General features: G+C 48.6%; 2 protein-coding genes across 2 annotated transcripts in view; one reads left to right on the plus strand and one right to left on the minus strand.

The window, feature by feature from the left end:
- The first annotated feature begins 586 nt into the window (after positions 1-586).
- On the plus strand, positions 587-3,430 carry DOK1 (docking protein 1). Its single transcript, XM_079792827.1, has 5 exons — positions 587-759; positions 1,058-1,357; positions 1,527-1,620; positions 1,801-1,985; positions 2,183-3,430. Exons 1-5 carry the CDS (start codon positions 688-690, stop codon positions 2,987-2,989), a joined length of 1,458 nt encoding a protein of 485 aa, XP_079648953.1. The 5' UTR covers positions 587-687; the 3' UTR covers positions 2,990-3,430.
- Positions 3,431-4,014: 584 nt separating this feature from the next.
- Positions 4,015-18,921, minus strand: part of M1AP (meiosis 1 associated protein) — a 65,317-nt gene continuing 50,410 nt past the window's right edge. The window contains exons 8-11 of the mRNA XM_079791496.1: positions 6,789-6,995; positions 5,566-5,706; positions 5,106-5,117; positions 4,015-4,600 (exon numbers count right to left, since the gene is read on the minus strand). Coding sequence (XP_079647622.1) covers positions 4,415-4,600; positions 5,106-5,117; positions 5,566-5,706; positions 6,789-6,995 — 546 coding nt within the window. The 3' untranslated portion in view covers positions 4,015-4,414. The remainder of the gene's footprint in view (positions 4,601-5,105; positions 5,118-5,565; positions 5,707-6,788; positions 6,996-18,921) is intronic.

Here is an 18,921-nt window from a genome sequence, read left to right on the forward strand (position 1 = left end):
CCCCCTGCCCCGCCCCTCCCGGCCGGCTCAATGGAGCTTTCTTTTCCCTCGGGCTGGAGGCCGGGCCGCTGCGGTCAGGGATGCAGACACGCAAGAGGCCACGGGGCTGTGGGGCGGCCCAGGCGGCGGCCCCTGCGGCGGCGGGAAACCGCGGCTCCGCTCCGGGCTGCAGGAAGCCTTCCAGTCCCCCAGCCCTTCCTCCAGGTCCCCGGCTCCGTGGGGAGTCAGCTGCCAGGCCGGGGGCGGGTCTGGTGGTGGTGGTGGTGGTGGGGAACTGAGGCTAAGAGGGCCCACGGGGCCCCTCCGGGTCCCCAGGGTGCCGGTCGGCATTTTCCAGGTGATGTCACAGCCTTCACTCCTACGTCACGTTGAGCATATGACATCGCACACAGCTCCCAAGCCCGGGCGCCCGAGCGCTCTGGCCGAAGCCGCGAGGTGTCTCTTGGTGGAGCCACTCGTGCGCGTCCCGGGGCTGTGGGTAGGGTAGGGGCCAGGAGGGCGTGCGCCGTCCAGCTTATCCGGGGACCCTCTTCCCTTCTCGTTCTTCTCTGTCCTCCGGGTTCGCGGTCCGCGGGGTCCGGGGCGGGGGCGGGAACGCCTCGGGTGGGCCCGGCCCCGCCCCCGCCCCGCCCCCGCCCCGCCTCCTGCCTGCAAGGCCAGGAAGCAAAGAAGGAACCGCCGGGGGCCATGGACGGGGCGATGGACGGGGCCGTGATGGAGGGGCCGCTCTTTTTGCAGAGTCAGCGTTTCGGTACCAAGGTAGACCGGGGCAGGGGTCCCGAACCCCACCAGAGCCAGGGGTGGGCGACAGGGCCCGGGAAGGGGGAGGGGGAGGGGCAGGCAGCGGGTGGGAGCGCGGCGCGGGGAGCCGAGAGCCGGTGGAGTCCCCACCAAGTCCCTCCGCGCACTGCGGAGGTGCGTCTGCCGGCCTGGGGTGCGCGCTCGCCGGCCCCGTCGGAAGCCTCCGACTCGGAAGCGGCCTGCGCGGGTCCTTCCTTCCCCGTCGGGCGGGCGCTCGCCCGCGGCCTCCCCAGCGCCTCTCGCGCTCTTTCCGCAGAGGTGGAGGAAGACCTGGGCCGTGCTCTACCCGGCCAGCCCCCACGGCGTAGCGCGCCTCGAGTTCTTCGATCACAAGGGGTCGAGCTCTGGAGGGGGCCGAGGGAGCTCGCGCCGCCTGGACTGCAAGGTGATCCGTCTGGCCGAGTGTGTGAGCGTGGTGCCCGTGGCCGTGGAGAGCCCCCCTGAGCCGGGAGCCGCCGCCTTCCGCCTGGACACCGCGCAGCGCTCGCACCTGCTGGCGGCCGACGCGCCGTCCAGCGCCGCCTGGGTGCAAACGCTGTGCCTAAATGCCTTTCCGGTGAGGGGGCCAGGGCTGCTCGCGAGGGGCTGGGGCGAGCCGAACGGGGTCCTAGAGGCGATGCGGGATGGGGGTAGGAACTGGGCAGAGGAATGGGGCTGGCTCAGACCCTCGGGACCGCGCTGAGGGAATGACAGGGTTCTGGATACGCTCTTTCTCTTTACCCCAGAAAGGCAGCTGGGGTCTGGCGCCTGCCGAGAACCCACCCAAGCTTTCTGCCCTGGAGATGCTGGAGAACTCGCTGTATAGCCCCACCTGGGAAGGTAGCCGCCTGGAAAGCTGTGCAGGGAGGAGGGGGAAAGGAAGGGTGCCCCCTGGGAAGGGACCGACTAGGGGTTCCATGGGGAAGTAGGAAGTTACTGAGAGCTGGCTTACCAGTGAGCGCTGGGACCACCTGTCCCCCCTCGCAGCCAGGTGCCAGTGTAACTGTGAATTCCTTCCAGGATCCCAGTTCTGGGTCGCCGTGCAGAGGACGGAAGCCGCTGAGCGCTGCGGCCTGCATGGCTCCTATGTGCTGCGGGTGGAGGCTGAGAAGCTGACTCTCCTGACTGTGGGGACTCAGAGTCAGATACTCGAGCCAGTCCTTTCCTGGCCCTACACTCTGTTGCGTCGCTATGGCAGAGACAAGGTAGGGCTGCGGGCTGTCTGGGGCTGGGGCTGAGGGCTGGGTGGGCAGGGAGGAAGGTGGAAAGCCTTCTGGATAACCCGTCTTTGCCTAGCCCAGGAGCCCACCTCCCTCGCCAGCTAGTCTTTTCTTTGTAGACGCCCTGTGCCTCACCTCTCCTGTGGACTCCTGGGAATGTGTTTCCCTTCACTCTCTTTCAGGTCATGTTCTCCTTTGAGGCTGGTCGGCGCTGCCCCTCTGGCCCTGGAAACTTCACCTTCCAGACGGCACAGGGAAATGACATTTTCCAGGCAGTCGAGACTGCTATCCACCGGCAGAAGGCCCAGGGCAAGGCTGGTCAGGGGCAGGATGTTCTTAGAGCTGATTCCCGTGAAGAAGTGGCGGAGGGGAAGCTGGCTTCCCACCCTGGGGCCCAGGAGCTCCCCGACAGCCCTCCGGCTCTGTATGCTGAACCCTTAGACTCTCTGCGCATTCCTCCAGGTCCTTCCCAGGACTCCCTATACTCAGACCCTTTGGACAGCACCCCTGCTCAGGCAGGGGAGAAGGTACAGTTAAAGAAAACTCTCTATTGTGACTTGTATGAGCATGTGCAGCAGCAGTTGATGAAGGCCAAGCTGACGGACCCCAAGGAGGACCCCATCTATGATGAACCAGAGGGCCTGGGACCAGCTCCTGTCCGGGGCCTTTATGACCTGCCGCAGGAGCCCAAGGATGCATGGTGGTGCCAGGCTCGAGCGAAGGAGGAGGGCTATGAGCTCCCCTACAACCCTGCCACCGATGACTACGCCGTGCCTCCCCCTCGGAGCACAAAGCCCATCCCAGCTCCCAAGCCCCAGCGCCTGGCCTTCCCTGAACCTGGTACAACTGGCAGTGGCAGCAAAGGCCACAGCTCAGACACTGCCCTGTACAGCCAGGTCCAGAAGAGCCGGGCCTCCGGGAACTGGGACTGTGGGCTCTCTAGCGTAGGGGCTGACAGGACTGGGGTCAAGTCAGAGGGCTCCACATGAGAAGTAGGGTGAGGCTGGGTGGGGTAGCTGATGGGAGGAGAATGGAGAGGTGGCATTGGGGCATCAAAGAAACCTGTTAGCACCAGTGGGACCCAGAGGACTGGAGGGGCCTGTGTGAGACTAGAGGACCAGACAAATCAGGGGAGTCAAGGGAAGAATGATTAATCCCCAGAAGTCCTGGAAGTGAGACAGATGACAGGGGCTCAGGGATGTACCTGGGGAGGCCAGCATCTCTAAGTCATCCCCCCAAAAGAATGGACAGTTGCTGGACCAGGTCTATGGATTAGAGTGGGTACAGTTGGAGGGGCCTGCATGGAGGCTGTAGGAAGATGCTGGACTGCCTGGATCCTTTCCCCTGTATTCCTCACCTCCTCCTCCCCCCCCCCCGAGATTTATTTAAAAAAAGTTTTATTCTCATTAAAGTCAGAGAGTTTAAGAGGTCTATGTGTGTGAATAGTCACAGAGGGGACACAAGCAGGGTGTGCTGGGTGGGTGCGGAGGGGATCAGGAGGAGAAACCAGGGGTGTGTTGGGTGGTCCATCCAGCCCATCTGGGCTTGACCCCATCTCTGTGACCCTGGTTGAGTTTGATAACATCTGCAACCTGCAACCCTTAGTTACCCCTGCTGCTCCTTTGTAAACTGGGAAAACTTAACCGTTAACCATTTCTACTTCATGGAGTTGTTTATAGGGAAGGAGTTAAATTTCTCAAGTACTTAGTGCAACTTGAAGTACATAGAAGGTGAACATTTTATAGTTATTCTGTGGATGGAGAGGGCAGATGGGAAGGTAGACAGGTGTGAGGAGAGAATAGGATAGGAATCGGTCTTTTTCATGCCTTCCCCACCACCCATCCCATCCATACACACTTTGCATGTAGGTACTGAGTACCAACCACTTTTCTGTTTGGAGCCTAAAGGGAACTACAGTGGGGTAGGTGTAGTGGAAGGGGCACGGGCTACGAAGTCATGCTTGGGTTTCAATCCTACTTGTTTTCCACGAGCTTTGAAAACCTCATCCTTGTCTTCTGAGGCCACTTCCCGAAGGTGATCTGATATCCACCGGCTTACACAGAGCTACAAGGAGAAATTCGGGGCCTGAAATGTGCTCCTAACAATGGTGTTGGGTTACTGGGTTTAATCTTCATCTGTGTTAACAGAAACAAATGACCCAAAAGAAAACGACAAAAAAAGAAAAAAAAGAAGGAAAATGAGTGCCTACTTGGAGAAGTGAGAGGCTTGGGTGTGCCCGCCCCAGGCTGAGGAGTGGGGTGGGGGCAGCACTGAGAACAGAGGGAGGGCGGTTTCTCAGTCACCTGGAGCTCACAGAGGCTCAGGTGGATGGAAGGCAAGTCTGACCTCAGAACACCGGCACGTGAGCCCTAGCATGGATGTGGTTGAGCAGGGCAGCCAGGGTCTGGTGCTGGTTACTTAAGCCCTGAGGGATCCTCCTCCCCCTCCCCCTCCGTTTCCTCCTCCTCCTCAGAAAGCTGCAAGAAGGCTTCTGCGGAGGCTTTGCTGGCCGCTGGTATCTTGGGGGCTCTGCCAGGGGCTGAAGTCATCGGTAGAGGGGCCACTGTGGCTCGAACTCGATTTGTCTGCAACTGCCCAGGCTGAAAAGAAAGTGAGCAGAGCCATCTCTGAAGACCTGAGCTCCTGACCTCTTCCATTCCCTTCCGGGTCTGCTGCCCCCACTCCTTCCCTTGTCCCACCCGAATGGCAGCCTCAAGGCTCAGGGCTGAGGAGCCCCCTGGACTCTGGCCTCCACAGGGCACAGGCCCTGGCTGTGACCCTCCTCTGCTAGCCTGCCCACCAGCTAACTTATGGTGAGTTCTGTTCCTCCTAGTCTGAAACATCTCTTGTAACTTCAGCTAAGGGAAAGCGCGGTTTGCGAGCGTGTCAAACTCGCGGCTGGCGGGTTTGTTCTAAAGGCTCTATTACTGCAGAACTAGAAAAAGGTAAGGGCAAAAGAAAGCTCAAATATAAAATACGGATTTCATAAAAATAACTCTCCACATTCAATTACTTTTCTCTCTTTAACCTTTGTCACCAGAGCCCTCTCTACAAGCTACTAACCTTGGTCAGCCTCCCTCTGTTTTTCTGTGAAATGACACTTACCTTGCAGGGATGCTGTGAGGAGTAAATGAGAAAATTATATGCGAAAGCACTTGTCACACAACCTGGCACATAAGTGACTGATGCTCAGTAAAGGCTAATTTCCCTTCCCTGGGGCATTTCTTTTCCTACCTTCCCTCAGCCTCCTCTCAATGAAGGCCTATGGCTGTAGTTCCAGTGCAGCCGGTTTGCTTAGTGGAACAATGACTAAACAGGAATTAAGATACCTGAACGTTATCATGTCACAGCCCCAGCAGAAGAGCTCCCTCAGTGGGGAGGGGTTGTAATTTCCTCTGTCTGGGCAAAGGGATGTTCTCTTTCTTCCCTATTGGCCTGGTCCAGAGAAGGACCAGAGAAGAGGGCTACTCCCTGGGATGGGGTGGGGTGGGTATTAGTAACAGGAGATGGCGGGGCGGGGGGTCACTTGGATTCTGGGCATAAAGGGGGAGATAGGGAGCTGTACCTTTCTCAGGGCCCGGCTCTCCCAGCTCGGGTGGAGTCGGCCCTGGGGCTTGGCCAAGGTGCTGCTCAGGTGTGAATACAGGTGACTCCAAACCTGCAAGGGGTTGTAGGTGGGCTCTAGCTCCAGGCCGTCCAGCAAGCTCTGAGGAAGAGAGGAGGAGGAACTTGAGATCACAGAACACAAGATGTCAGGCAGAGCCCTTTGGGTGTAAGAGGCTGGAGGAGGTGTGAACACTCGGGTGTCTCTGAAGACTGTGAGATAGATGAGTGTCCCACAGGGTGTTCTGGCCCCCAGCTCTGACTGTGAGGCACGCGTGTGTCAGGCACAGGTACAAGAAGTCTGAGAACCCTGACTGGTCAGGGACACTGAACACTCTGGCCCCGAGAGGTGTGTCATGGGATTCCGGAGCGTCATGAGGGTTATAAGGGATCCAGTGTGCAAGGCTGTGAGGGAGGGTGTGCCCCCCGCCTGGGGGTGCCTGCAGTCTGCAAGGCGAGTACACAGAGTTCTGGCCTGCCTGCGAGGTGAGGCGAGCAGAACTAAAGGACACGCGAGCACAGCATTCCTGAGCAGTCAGGTTTTCCGGCCACAACATCCTGTGCCAGGAACCATTGGCCCTGAAGTGAGACGCTGAGTGAGCCACCGCCGCTGTGCCCACCTCTCTCTGCATCCCTGTGGCCGTCAAGCCGAGAGCACAATCCCAGGCTCTGTCCTCTCTGCACATAAGCCAGTGATCCAGCAGCGAGGTGGTTCCAGTTCTCCCACCCAGAGCCGCCCTCCTGTCCTCCGACTGGGGAGGCTGGCGGAGGAAATCCAGAATCCGGATCCAAGGAAGAGGAGGAGGAGGAAATGGCCTTCAGAGTGTTCCCCCTTTGCACCCCAGTCTGATTTTGAAGCCCTTCCTATTCTGGGCGCCTACATTGTCTGCCTTTTCTCTTTCCCTCAACAGACAGAAATAGATGCACACAAACACAGGTGCGCACACATGCACACTTACAATGCAGAGAGAGACCTGTGGGAACACACCATACTGCTTTCTTCCCCCTGCTCGGCCTCAGTTCCTACCCGTGCTTCTCCGACTCTCTCACCACACCCTTGGGGCCACTTCTTCATCAGCTCCCTGTCCTTCAGTTCACTGGCTCATTCCTCCCCCTCATCCCTTTCTGGGATCCCCTTCTCTTCTCGCCCCTCTATCTGTCTCAGGAGACCTGGGCTCCACTTGCCTCCACAATCCTAAGGCTGTCATCAGGCGGGTTCTCGGGCAGCGGGGGGAAGGGGCTGGGCAGCATCAGTTCCCGCGTGGCCACTGCCTTCACCAGCAGAGTGGGGGAGCGTGATGGCATGATCACATAGAAGGTGGTGGCAGCCTCTCTCAGGCTGTGGCCTCGGCTTGGGGGCTCCCCTTTGGCCAACAGCAGCCATTCTCTTTTCTGAAACAAGGACATACATACACTCTGGTTCATCTTCAGTCTTTGGAACGGTTTGAAGATCAATCCCAACCGAGGTTTCCCCGAGGGAGGGACTTCCTGCCTGAATCACCCGTGCCCTTAGATACAGTACTCCTCTTCCTCCCCTGTGGATGTACACAAAAGTGTTGACATGTCCGGCTGGTGTGGCTCAGTGGTTGAGCATAGGCCCATGAACCAGGAAGTCATGGTTTGATTCCCAGTCAGGGCACATGCCCCAGTCGCAGTTGTGAGTTCATCCCTCAGTGGGGGTCGTGCAGGAGGCAGCTGATTCAATGTTTCTATCTCTCTACCCCTCTCCCTTCCTCTCTCTAAAATCAATAAAATATATTTTTTTAAAAAGTGTTGATAATACAGAGACAAGTTAAGAAATTCCTTGAAGTAGATGTTCACCCTAGAGAGGCCTAATGTCTTACTCAATGGTAAATGTAGCGTTTTAAGAATTATAATTCTCTCTACATTTTAAAAAAATATATACATACATATACATATATGTGTGTGTGTATATATATATATATATATATATATATATATATATATGATTTCAGAGAGGAAGAGAAAGGGAGAGAGAGATAGAAACTTCAATAATGAGAGAGAATCATTGATTGGCTGCCTTCTGCACGCCCCCAACTGGGGATTGAGCCCACAACTCAGGCATGTGCTCTTGACTGGAATCGAACCGGGACCCTTCAGTCCACAGACCGACACTCTATCCACTGAACCTTCTTAGAGCTTATACTATAGTAAGGGAAAGGATTGCAAACGGATGTTTGTCCAGACTTAGGTGGCCAACTGTTTCAGTTTGCCCGTTTTTAGCACTGAAAGTCCTGTGTCCCAGAAAACCCCTGGCTCCTGAGAAAACTGGGGTGGTTGGTCACCCTTCCAAGACTCCATGGAGAATGGAACGGGGTTAACTATCGTCATGAGACATTTCTTGCACCTCAGTGCTATGGGAAAAAAGTCACACCTGCTACGTCCAGTGATTACTAGGAATCTTTGAATGTTGGACACAAAAAAAATCATGACCTAAGGATTGTAGTCAACTGATTTTGAGACTAGCTAGCTAAGATTTTGTTAGAGAATTGGTATGCAGAAACAAATGAAGTCTCTCCAAAGTAACTCCTGATGTGGGGATTATCATAGGGCTGGGAAGAGTGAGTTGAAAGGATTTTACAAAATGCTTTAAAACATTTGGGCTGATTTTTAAAGAGAGGTTGGCAGAAGGTTCTGGAAGGAAGAGAGATAAATCAATCCTTATTAGAGTTTGATAAAGATATTAATTTATCTGTAATTTCCAGGAGTATTCGGAGAAAGTGAGAGGTAAGGTAGCTGAACTTTAAGGCGCCTATTTCAGACTCTAAATTTCTAACCTCTTTGGAGACTTGAAATCCAAACTTGAACATGTTACCTAAGTCATGGGTTGGCCTGTTAGTACAGGCAGTTGTAGCTGTGTTGGAAATGGTTAACTGCCATAGCAGGTATCTGAGACTGAGAAAAGGCAGGGGCATGGGGATGTCTTTGGGATGTCCCAGACCAGCCTTTGAGGCCCTCAAATCGAACAATGTTTAATGACTAGATGACTGCGGAGTACTTAGAATATGCTTTTGCTAATTCTAAAGAAAGGAAAATGAGTTAGATGCTGAATTTACCAGAAAGAAGGTGAAAAGTTATCTATTTATGTTGTGTTTAGAGACTTTGCTATAGAAAGGGCCAAGGAACTTAGATTTTTAGAAAGTGGGACTGATTCTGTTTAGAACAGGTGTGGACAGTGGCACAGCTGAATGGCGTGCCATACTCCAACCTCAGCCTGACTAAAGTCATCCTCCCCTACCCTTGTCCTAACTTCTTTACTAAGGTTATGAAGGAAGGCGTGGCAGCCAATTTTTGGTTGACTGGACACTGCTTTCCTCCCTCTTTCCTTTCCCCTTCTCTCTACCCATTTTTCAGCCTTTCAGTGATTGGTCTAGGGGTGGTTTGTGACCTAGATTTAAATAATGAGACATAGAAGTTGCTGGGTAATATTCTAGAAAAGCTTTGTAATATGCTGGCAAGCTTTTTGTCTCTGTACCTACCTCTTCTTTCCCCCTAGGACAGGACTTAGTCTTAAGTTGCAATAGCCATCTTGTGACCATGAGACAATTGGTATAAGGATGAAGTACACCTGCTATGGTTGCTGCAGTGGAAAAATGGAAAGAGCCTGGGTCTTTGACGGTATCATTGATCAATTGTACTAACTCGTAATTGTCTGCCCCCACACTTCTTGTTAATGAGAAAAATAAACTCTTAATTACTCAAGTTAGACTTAGATTGGTTTTCTGTTAGTTGCAGCCAAATTGATCCTTTATAGATACCAAAGGGAAAGAAGAGGATGTGGTTATTCACTTCTGATATCTTGGAAAACAGGAATAGAAGGGACAATTTTAGGCCTTGCCAAAGGGCCAGTGGGAATCCTATATAATAAAGAGGTAATATGCAAATTGACCCTCACATCCTCGCACCATCACAAGATGGCCGCCCCCATGTCATTACAAGATTGCCACCACAAGATGGCCACCCCCACATTGTCACAAGATGGCCACCACAAGATGGTCGCCCCATGTCATCACAAGATGGCCAGCAGGGGAGGGCAGTTGGGGGGGGACTAGGCCTGCAGGGGAGGGCAGTTGGGGGCAATCAGGCCAGTTGAAAAGCAGTTAGGTGTCAATCAGGCCGGCAGGGGAGCAGTTAGGGGGTGATCAGGCTGGCAGGCAGAAGTGGTTAGGGGCAATCAGGCAGGCAGACAGGTGAGTGGTTAGGAGCCAGCAGTCCCGGATTGTGAGAGGGATGTCTGACTGCCGGTTTAGGCCTGATCTCACCACAGAGATCAGGCCTAAACCGGCAGTCAGACATCCCTCGAGGGGTCCCAGATTGGAGAGGGTGCAGGCTGGGCTGAGGGACAACCCCCCCGCAGTGCACGAATTTTGTGCACCGGGCCTCTAGTTTATTATAGCAGGTAAAAGTTCGAATTCACCTAACCAGAGCTCCCTTTGTCTGCCAATAGTATGATGGTCTGGGACCAAATTCAGTGATTAAAGAAGAACCGACTGACCAATTCCTGAGTAGGAGTGTTTCTGAAGCAGCCACTGAGAGTATGGAAGAGCAAGAGCACTCATTTTGCTTTGCTTGTGGGCAGAGACACATTTCCTCGTCCTCATGCATCCCGGAAGAGAAATCAGAGCTAGTTATGGAAAAGCCGTGCATACCTGGGATTTTTTGGAATCTGGAAGGGCATCAGGAGGAAATGAGGTTAATTTGAGATTATTTGCTTATTTTCTCACACCAGAAGGAGGGGAAGAAAATGAAGCTGCAATATCCACGACTCTGCTACTCTCATACTGGCTTCCAAAAAGGAGACCAGGGGAGATAGTAAAAGACATTGCAACCCCCAAAAAGCAGGTTATACATTCTTCTCAAGTGAGCATGGAACATTTCCAGGCTAGACCATATAATAGGCCATAAGTCAAGGTACAATAAATTTAAAAATATTAAAATCATCAAAAGTCTCTTCTCTAACCACAGTGGAATGCAATTAGAAATCAATAACAATAACTTTTTTGGGGGAAATTCATGAATATATGAAAATTAAATAACATATTCCTAAATAATCAATGGTTCACAGAAAAAATCACCAGGGAAATTAGAAAATACCAAAACTTATGAAATACAGTTAATGCAGTGCTTACAGAGAAATTTATAGCTGAAAACCCCTAAAAAAACCCCACTGATCTCAAATCAATAACCTAACCTTTCACCCTAAGAAATGAGAAAAAGGAGACAAAACTAAAGCAAGCAGAAGGAAGAAACAACAACAACAACAACAACAACAACAAAATACTAAAGCAGAAAAAAACAAAATAAAAGAATAGAAAAATAATAGCAAAAATCAATGGAAATAATAGCTTGTTCTTTGAAAAATTGACAAATATTTAGCTAGACTAGTCAAGGAGAAAAGAGAAAATACCCAAGTTACCAAAATAAAAAATAAAAGAAGGACATCATTACTGACCTTACAGAAATTGGAAAGATTATAAGAAAATATTATAAATAACTGTATGCCCAAAAAATATATATAACTTCCTAGAAAGATACAAACTACTGAGACTTACTCAAGAAGAAATACAAAATCTGAATAAATCTGTGTCATGGGTCTCCAAGACCACTCCCAGTTTCCATAATTCACTAAGAGAACTCACAGGATTCAGTATTTAGTCATACTCATGGCTATGACTTATTACAGCAAAAAGATACAAAGCAAAATCAGCAAAGGAAAAGACTCATGGGGTGAAGTTCAGAGGAAGCCAGGTACAAGCTTCCAAGAGTCCTCTACCTATGAAGTGACACAGAATGCACTTTTTTCCTCCAGCACTGTACTGTGACAACATGTGTAAAATGTTGTCCACCAGGAGAAGTCGTCAGACATTTAGTGTCCAACATATTTTGTTTTGTTAATTTTCACATGAGGATATTTTTTCCATTGCTTTTCAGAGAGAGTGGAAGGGAGGGAGGGAGAAGGAGAGAGAGAGAAACATTGATGTGAGAGAGACATATAGACTGGTTGCCTACCGCATATGCCCCGAGTGGAGATGGGAATTGAACCCACAACCTGGGTACATGCCCTTGACTGGGGATTGAACCTGTGACTCTCTGGTGCATGGGCTGACACTCTAACCACTTAGCAACACTGGCCATGACAGTGTGTTGTCCAACATTTTTATTGGGGATTGGTCACATAAACACTCTGTACCTAGCACATATGAAAATTCTAGACTCCTAGAAGAAAAGCAGATGTTTAGCATAAACCATATATTTTTTGCACAGTTTAGGCACAGGGTGCCACTCTTATTATTTAGGGAATGGTGGGAATGCTCCCCAAGTCCAAGTTTCCAGATGCCATCCAAGAGTCAATCTTGCAAGTAGGACTATCTAACGATAGGAGTCTTAGGCCTGCTATATTAACTTTTTTTGGTACAACCTAACACAAGTAAAGATAAAGAATTAGTAATTAGTAAAAGCCAAGGCCTTAGATAGCTTCACTGGTAATTGTACCAAACCTTTAAGAAAATAATATTAATTCTTCACAAATTCTTCCAAAAAATAGAAGATGAAGGAACACTTCCCAAATCATTCTATGAGTCCAATATTACCCTGATACTAAAACCAGACAAAGACATCACAAGAAAAGAAAATGACAGACCAATATCCCTTATGAATATAGATGCAAAAATCCTCAACAACATCCTAGCCAACCAAATGCAGCAACATATAAAAGGATTATACACCACAACGGAATGGGATTTATCCTAGGGATGCAAAGTTGGTTTAACATAAAAAAAAAATCAAACAATGTAATACACCATGTTAATAGGACAAAGGATAAAACCTACATAATCATCTCAATAGATGCAGAAAAAGCATTTGATAAAATCCAAAACCCTTTCGCAATAAAAACATTCAACAAACTAGGATTAGAATGGAACTGCCTCAAGTTGTAAAAACCCACAGCTAATATCAGAGGTGGTGATGAAAGACTGGATGCTTTGCCCTTAAGATCAGGAACAAGACAAAGATGTCTGCTCTTGCCATTTCTATTCAACAATGTACTGGAGGTGTATTGAAGACCAAAGGGCCATTTCCCATATTTTCTGGACTATTAGCCCCCGGGGATTCTGAGGGAGTGGGAGAGACACTCAGAGAGATATTGAGTGTGTCAATATCCTGGCACTTGGGGACTAATATTTTATAAATTTCATTTAGGAAAATACAGCAATGTGACATTTCTCAAATCAGAGAGCTAAGATAAAAATTTACACCACTTATCAGCGCTGTGAAGCTCCAGAGAGATGTGGCAACAGGTTCATGGTTGGGGAAGGGACAAAAAAGAATAAGTGGGACCAGGAATGCTCAGGACCTACTCAAGAAGGCAAATAATTCCCTCCACCAATATTTACAGGGTAAAATAAGATTGTTGTTAGAGTAATAAATTTGACAGTAAAATAGTAGTCAAGTTTTCAGGCAAATTTAAATTGGCTAGTTGAAACAAGCGAATATTCTAGAAAAATTAATTGTACTGGACAAAAAGGTGTTCCTAAAGTGTTAACTAAAATTTTTATTGGTACTTCATCTCATGATAAAATTGTGCACCATGTAATGAACTTAAAACAGTAATATTATAGTGCAAAAAATTAAAATTTAAAAGCCATCAAGACTACATTATAAAATTTTCAAAAGCCTCCTAACATTTAAATCAAAAAAGGAGGGGATAGTAGAGGAATATCATGTAAGGAAAAATATCCTGTAAGTAAGTTACATCTAGAAAATTTGTACTTTAGAAAATTAATTGTAAGGCTAAAAGCAAGACACCCATGAAAAACACACAAGGTGACAAAACAAGCCAGAGGAAAATCATTTGGGCAAAAAATGAAATAGGATCCCAAGTCAAATTTATAGAAAATATTCCTTTATTAACTTTTGGTCGAGAATATGTTTGTATATTTTCAGAAAACAACTCTGAGACCATGTGGATTCCAGCAACAGAGAGGAATTGACAGGACTACTCCAGCCATGAAGACAGAAGAGAAGCAGTCCAGAGATGGAAGACGCTGATGTGGCCTTCCCATACTAGCAGTTAGCAGCTGTGCATCACTGCAGGTTGCCCAGGACCAAACCAGAGAGAGTCGGACCTGCATTACCACCATTTGTCCACCATCCAGACCTGTAATGTCATTGCTGACATGTACACATAAGGAACTGTTGGGCATTGAAATTGGGTCTCAAAAGAACTGTTGGCCCAGAAAGAAACTCACTACAGACTGATTCATTTGCCTGTCAGCATAACCATTATTGCTTGTCTCATTTTCGGTTCTTATAAGTGTATTTCTAATAGCACATGATCTCACTCATCTAGGGGAAATAATGAACAACATAGGCTGATGAACAAGAACAGACCCAGAAACAAGGAGGCATGGATCAGACTGTCGGGCCTCAGAGGGAGGGTAGGGAAGGGTGGGGTAAAGGGGAGAGATCAACCAAAGGACTTGTGTGCAAGCATATGAGCCTAACCAGCGGTTAAGGACAACAGCGGGGGTGGGGGCATGTGTGGGGAGGGGTGTGGGATGGGAATGGGGGGATGAGGACAAATATGTGATACCTTAATCAATAAAGAAATTAAAAAAAAAAGAATAAGTGGGGGCTGGCGGAGTACAGGAAAGGCTTCGTAGTGAAGGTATATGAGCAAAATCTGGAAAAAAATAAGTAGTTATTTGTCAGGTGGACAGAGGCAAGGGGAAGGAGCAGCATGAAAAAAAAGATGAAGGTGCAAACAGTTTAGCATATTTGAGGGAACCCACTGACTCTAGTTAGCCTGCTCTCCTGGCACATCTGTTTCCATGCACATGCTATACTTTAAACTCATTCTGATAGTTCCCCCCCCCCCCCCCGCCCAAAAAAAATGGCTTCTGACCTGCCATCACCCCACTCTCAGCTTAGTTTCTTGCTCTTGACTCTTTGCCTAATATAACCAAGGACTTTCCATTTCCCCACCCATTTACAGCCCAACCAGGTCATCGCCTGTGTACTTAGACTCCTGCTGGACACATCCTGGCTTGAATTCTGTCACTTCTGTGGCCAATTAGGGCAGACATGGCCAGTAAAACTCTGGAATGCATCTCCAGAGACGCCGACATTTTAAGTAGGAAACTGAAAGACCTAGGTGGTATTTTCATTTCTCTTTCTAGTTCACACAGACATGACTTTGTAAGAGAAATGAGGATGTGGAAAATGAGTCACTAACTACATAACTGGGACTACATAGTAGGATTTGGTAACTGAAATTATGTTTTCCTGGTGATGGGTAGATTCATCTCATAAATACTTGGGAAAAATTAAATATATATATATATATATATATATATATATATATATATATATATTCCCTACCACATTCCACAAAGCATTTATGCCAGTTTAGAAAAGTAAAATAAACAAATAAGGGGGTTGGGCAAAGGAAAAATAAGGGTAGGGCAATAACAGAGCCAAGATTAGATAAGCTCACAGAAATGCAAGCCACCCACTTTTACTAGAAGGGAGCCTAACAGCTTTTCCTGATACAAATAAAGCCTGGGAGAAGCTATTCTGTGGATTCTTATTGAGTAGTGAATGTGTTTCAGAGGACTGAATTTCCACATGGTTATAGAGTGGTTAAGTGTTTGGGTCCTGTAGTCAACCTTTCTGCTCTACCATTTACTAATGGTATAATCTTGGGAAAATACTTAGCCTCTCTGGGCCTCAATTTCTCATCTGTGAAACAGGGATAATAATTGTTACTTTATAGTTTGGTTATGGATATAATATAAATTAATATTTGTGAAATGTTTAGAACTGTTTCAGGTGGGTTTGAGCCCCAGCCAGGAAGCATATAGTAGGCAACCAATTGATGTTTCTTTCTCTCTTCCTCTCCTTTGAAAATCAATAAAAAACACACATATCCTCAGATTAAAAAAATACATTTAATAATTATTAGATAATGTTTTAAAAATGTTTAGTTTAAAAATAATTTAATAATTCTTAGCTATCCTATCTAATAATAGACAAATATGCAAATTGACCATATCTCTAACACACCCACAAGCCATGCCCACAAGCCATGCCCACCATCCAATCAGAGCGAGTATGCAAATTAATCCAAACCAAGATGGCTACAGCCACAGAGAGCAAGGTTTCCTAGGTAACAGAGGAAGCCAAGCTTTCCGCCTGCCCTTGCCAGGCCTAAGCCTCCACTCAAGCTACAAAGTTTCAATTATAGAAGGTAAACAAATTCAAACAGAAATGGCGGCAAAATGGAGCTTGAGAGAGCAGGCCAGGGTTGCCCCCGGCAACAGGGGAAGCAAAGCTTTCTGCACACCCTGGCCGGGCCCACCCGCTTAAGGCAACAAAGTTTCAATTATAACCCCAACAGAAATGGCTGCTGGCCTTGGAGGGAGCCCCAGGCTTGGCTCCACTCCAGGCTACAAAGTTTCAATTGTAGAAGGAAAATAAATTCCAGATACCAGGGCCTCTGCTTGGGTTGCCAGGGGGCGTGGTTGGCCTGCAAACCACCACAGGCCCCTCGCTCAGGCTGCCCCACACCCCAAGGGAACCCCCACCTGATCTGGGACGCCCTTCATGGCAAACCAGCTGGCCCCCACCCCTGCACCAGGCCTCTATCCTATCTAATAAAAGAGTAATATGCAGATTGATCATCACTGCAACACACAATATAGCTGCCCCCATGTGGTCAAAGATCCTGCCCCCATGTGGACACAAGATGGCCACCACAAGATGGCCACCACAAGATGGCCAGCAGGAGAGGGCAGTTGGGAGGCACCCGGCCTGCAAGGGAGGGCAGTTGAGAAGGACCCCTGCAAGGGAGGGCAGTTGAGAGAGACCAGGCCTACAAGGGAGGTCAGTTGGAGGTGATCAACCCTGCAGGAGAGGGCAGTTAGGGGTGACCAGACCGGCAGAGGAGGGAAGTTGGGGGCAAACAGGCTGGCAGCAGAGTGGTTAGGGGGTGATCAGGCTGGCAGGCAGAAGCGGTTAGGGGCAATCAGGAAGGCAGGCAGGCAAGCAGTTGGGAGCCAGCAGTCCTGGATTGTGAGAGGGATGTCCCACCGGGATCGGGCCTAAACGGGCAGTCGGATATCCCTCAAGGGGTCCCATATTGGAGAGGGTACAGGCTGGGCTGAGGGACAACCCCCCTCCGTGCACAAATTTCATGCACCGGGCCTCTAGTAGATCTATAAATATTAAAGAATGAAGTCAAAACATATAGCTCCTGCCCTGGCCAGTTTTCTCAGTGGTTAGAGCATTGGCCTGCAGACTGAAGGGTGCTGGGTTTGATTCCTATTCCAGGGCACATATCTAGGTTGCAAGTTCCCCAGTCCCGGTAGGGGTGAGTGCGGGAGGCAACCAATCGATGTGTCTCTTTCATGTCGATGTTTCTCTCTCTCTCTCTCCCCCCCTCCCTCCCTCCTACTCTCTCTAGAAGTCAATGGAAAAAATATCCTGAGCCCAGCCAGCATGCCTCAGTCATTGAGTGTATACCTATGAACCAGGAGGTCCTGGTTCGATTTCTAGTCAGGACATATGCCTGGGTTGTGGGCTCGATCCCCAGGATCCCCAGTGTGGGGCATGCAGGAGGCAGCCGATCAATGATTCTCTCTCATCATTGATGTTTCTATCTCTCTCTCCCTCTCCCCCTTCATCTATGAAACCAGTAAAAAAAAAAAAAAAAATATACACACACATACATACATACACACACACTGAGTGGTCAGATTATTATGATCTCTGAACGCATAATAATCTGGCCACTCAGTGTATATCCTATATAATAAAAGGCTAATATGCAAATTGTCCCCTCGACCAGGAGTTCAACCAGCAGGCAGGCCGGCCAACCGCCCATGTCCGCTCCCCCTGGCCAGGCTGGCCGGACCCCACCCATGCACGAATTCATGCACCGGGCCTCTAATATATATATACTGAGTGGCCAGATTATTTTTTATTTATTTTTATTTTTTAAATATATATTTTATTGATATTTTACAGAGAGGAAGAGAGAGGGATAGAGAGTTAGAAACATCGATCAGCTGCCTCCTGCACACCCCCTACTGGGGATGTGCCCACAACCAAAGTACATGCCCTTGACTGGAATCGAACCTGGGACCTTTCAGTCCACAGGCCTACACTCTATCCACTGAGCCAAACCAGTTAAGGTCTGAGTGGCCAGATTATTATGCATTCAGAGATCATAATAATCGGGCCACTCAGTGTGTGTGTGTGTGTGTGTGTGTGTGTGTGTGTGTGTGTGTATAAAATATCCTCAGGTGAGGATTATAAAACAAAACAAAACAAGAAAATTCACATAGCGCCCAGCTGGCCTGGCTGAGTGGTTGAGCATCAACCTATGAACCAGGAGGTCATGGTTCAATTATTGGAACTGCTTTCACCAGGGCATGTGCCCAGGTTGTGAGCTTGATCCCCAGTGTGGAGCATGTAGGAGGCAGCCAATCAATGATTCTCTATCATCATTGATGTTTCTCTCTCTCTCTCCCACTCCCTTCCTTTCTGAAATCAATACAAATGTATTTTTAAAAAAACCCACATAGCTTTGTTGTGGTCTGGGGTGAAATTTATGGGTATGGTGGATGGCACATATCTTTCAGAAAGGGCTGGGAGATGGATGTATCAAGAACCTTGCCTATCTGATTGAAGGGATATTCTGAGGAAAAGGAAGTAAAATACTAAAATAAAACAAAATAATCTAGGAGGAGGACAGAAAGATACAACTCCACCCAACTGTCAAGTAAAAAATAAGTGAGGGAATGGAATAACACTTAAGGCTGCTGTTGACTAAGGTTTTAGAGTATGTATAAAATGTAATTTGAAAAGCTACACAGCTTTTACAGTTGAGGCCTGGTGGCTGGCAGTAATAACAGAATTAGATTATGCCAGTGTGGACTTTGTTCAGAAGAACTGCTCAGAAAGGAGGAACAGACACCATTGAATGAACTGAGCTGTGCTTATAATTGTAGGGAAACCCAGGGAGCTGACAATGATAACACAATAGGGTGCCAGCTGTTTGAGAGTAAACCAGAAAATGTATTATGGGGTGTCTAGCCAGAGAAGGGGTGAAGAGAGGGAACAAATGAGGATTTAATAAGCATCTACTTCTGCATCTGAGTGGGTCGAAATGGCCAGAGGCAGACTGGTTCTCCTGCCCAGAACAATTAGGAAAGCTGGATAATACACAGAAACTGTTGGTTTGAAAGCAGTGAGGAGGTGCTGTGACAATGAAAATGAGAGGCGGCTAAGTCTC

Source organism: Cnephaeus nilssonii (genome assembly GCF_951640355.1).
Source record: "Cnephaeus nilssonii genome assembly, chromosome: 15".
In the NCBI taxonomy this organism is placed as follows: Eukaryota; Metazoa; Chordata; class Mammalia; order Chiroptera; family Vespertilionidae; genus Cnephaeus; species Cnephaeus nilssonii.

Coding starts and splice junctions, on each gene's coding strand:
- DOK1 (XM_079792827.1), top strand. CDS start 688: ATGGACGGGGCGATGGACGGGGCCGTGATGGAGGGGCCGCTCTTTTTG. Junction 760..1,057: donor GTCAGCGTTTCGGTACCAAG/GTAGACCGGGGC, acceptor CTCTTTCCGCAG/AGGTGGAGGAAGACCTGGGC. Junction 1,986..2,182: donor GTCGCTATGGCAGAGACAAG/GTAGGGCTGCGG, acceptor ACTCTCTTTCAG/GTCATGTTCTCCTTTGAGGC.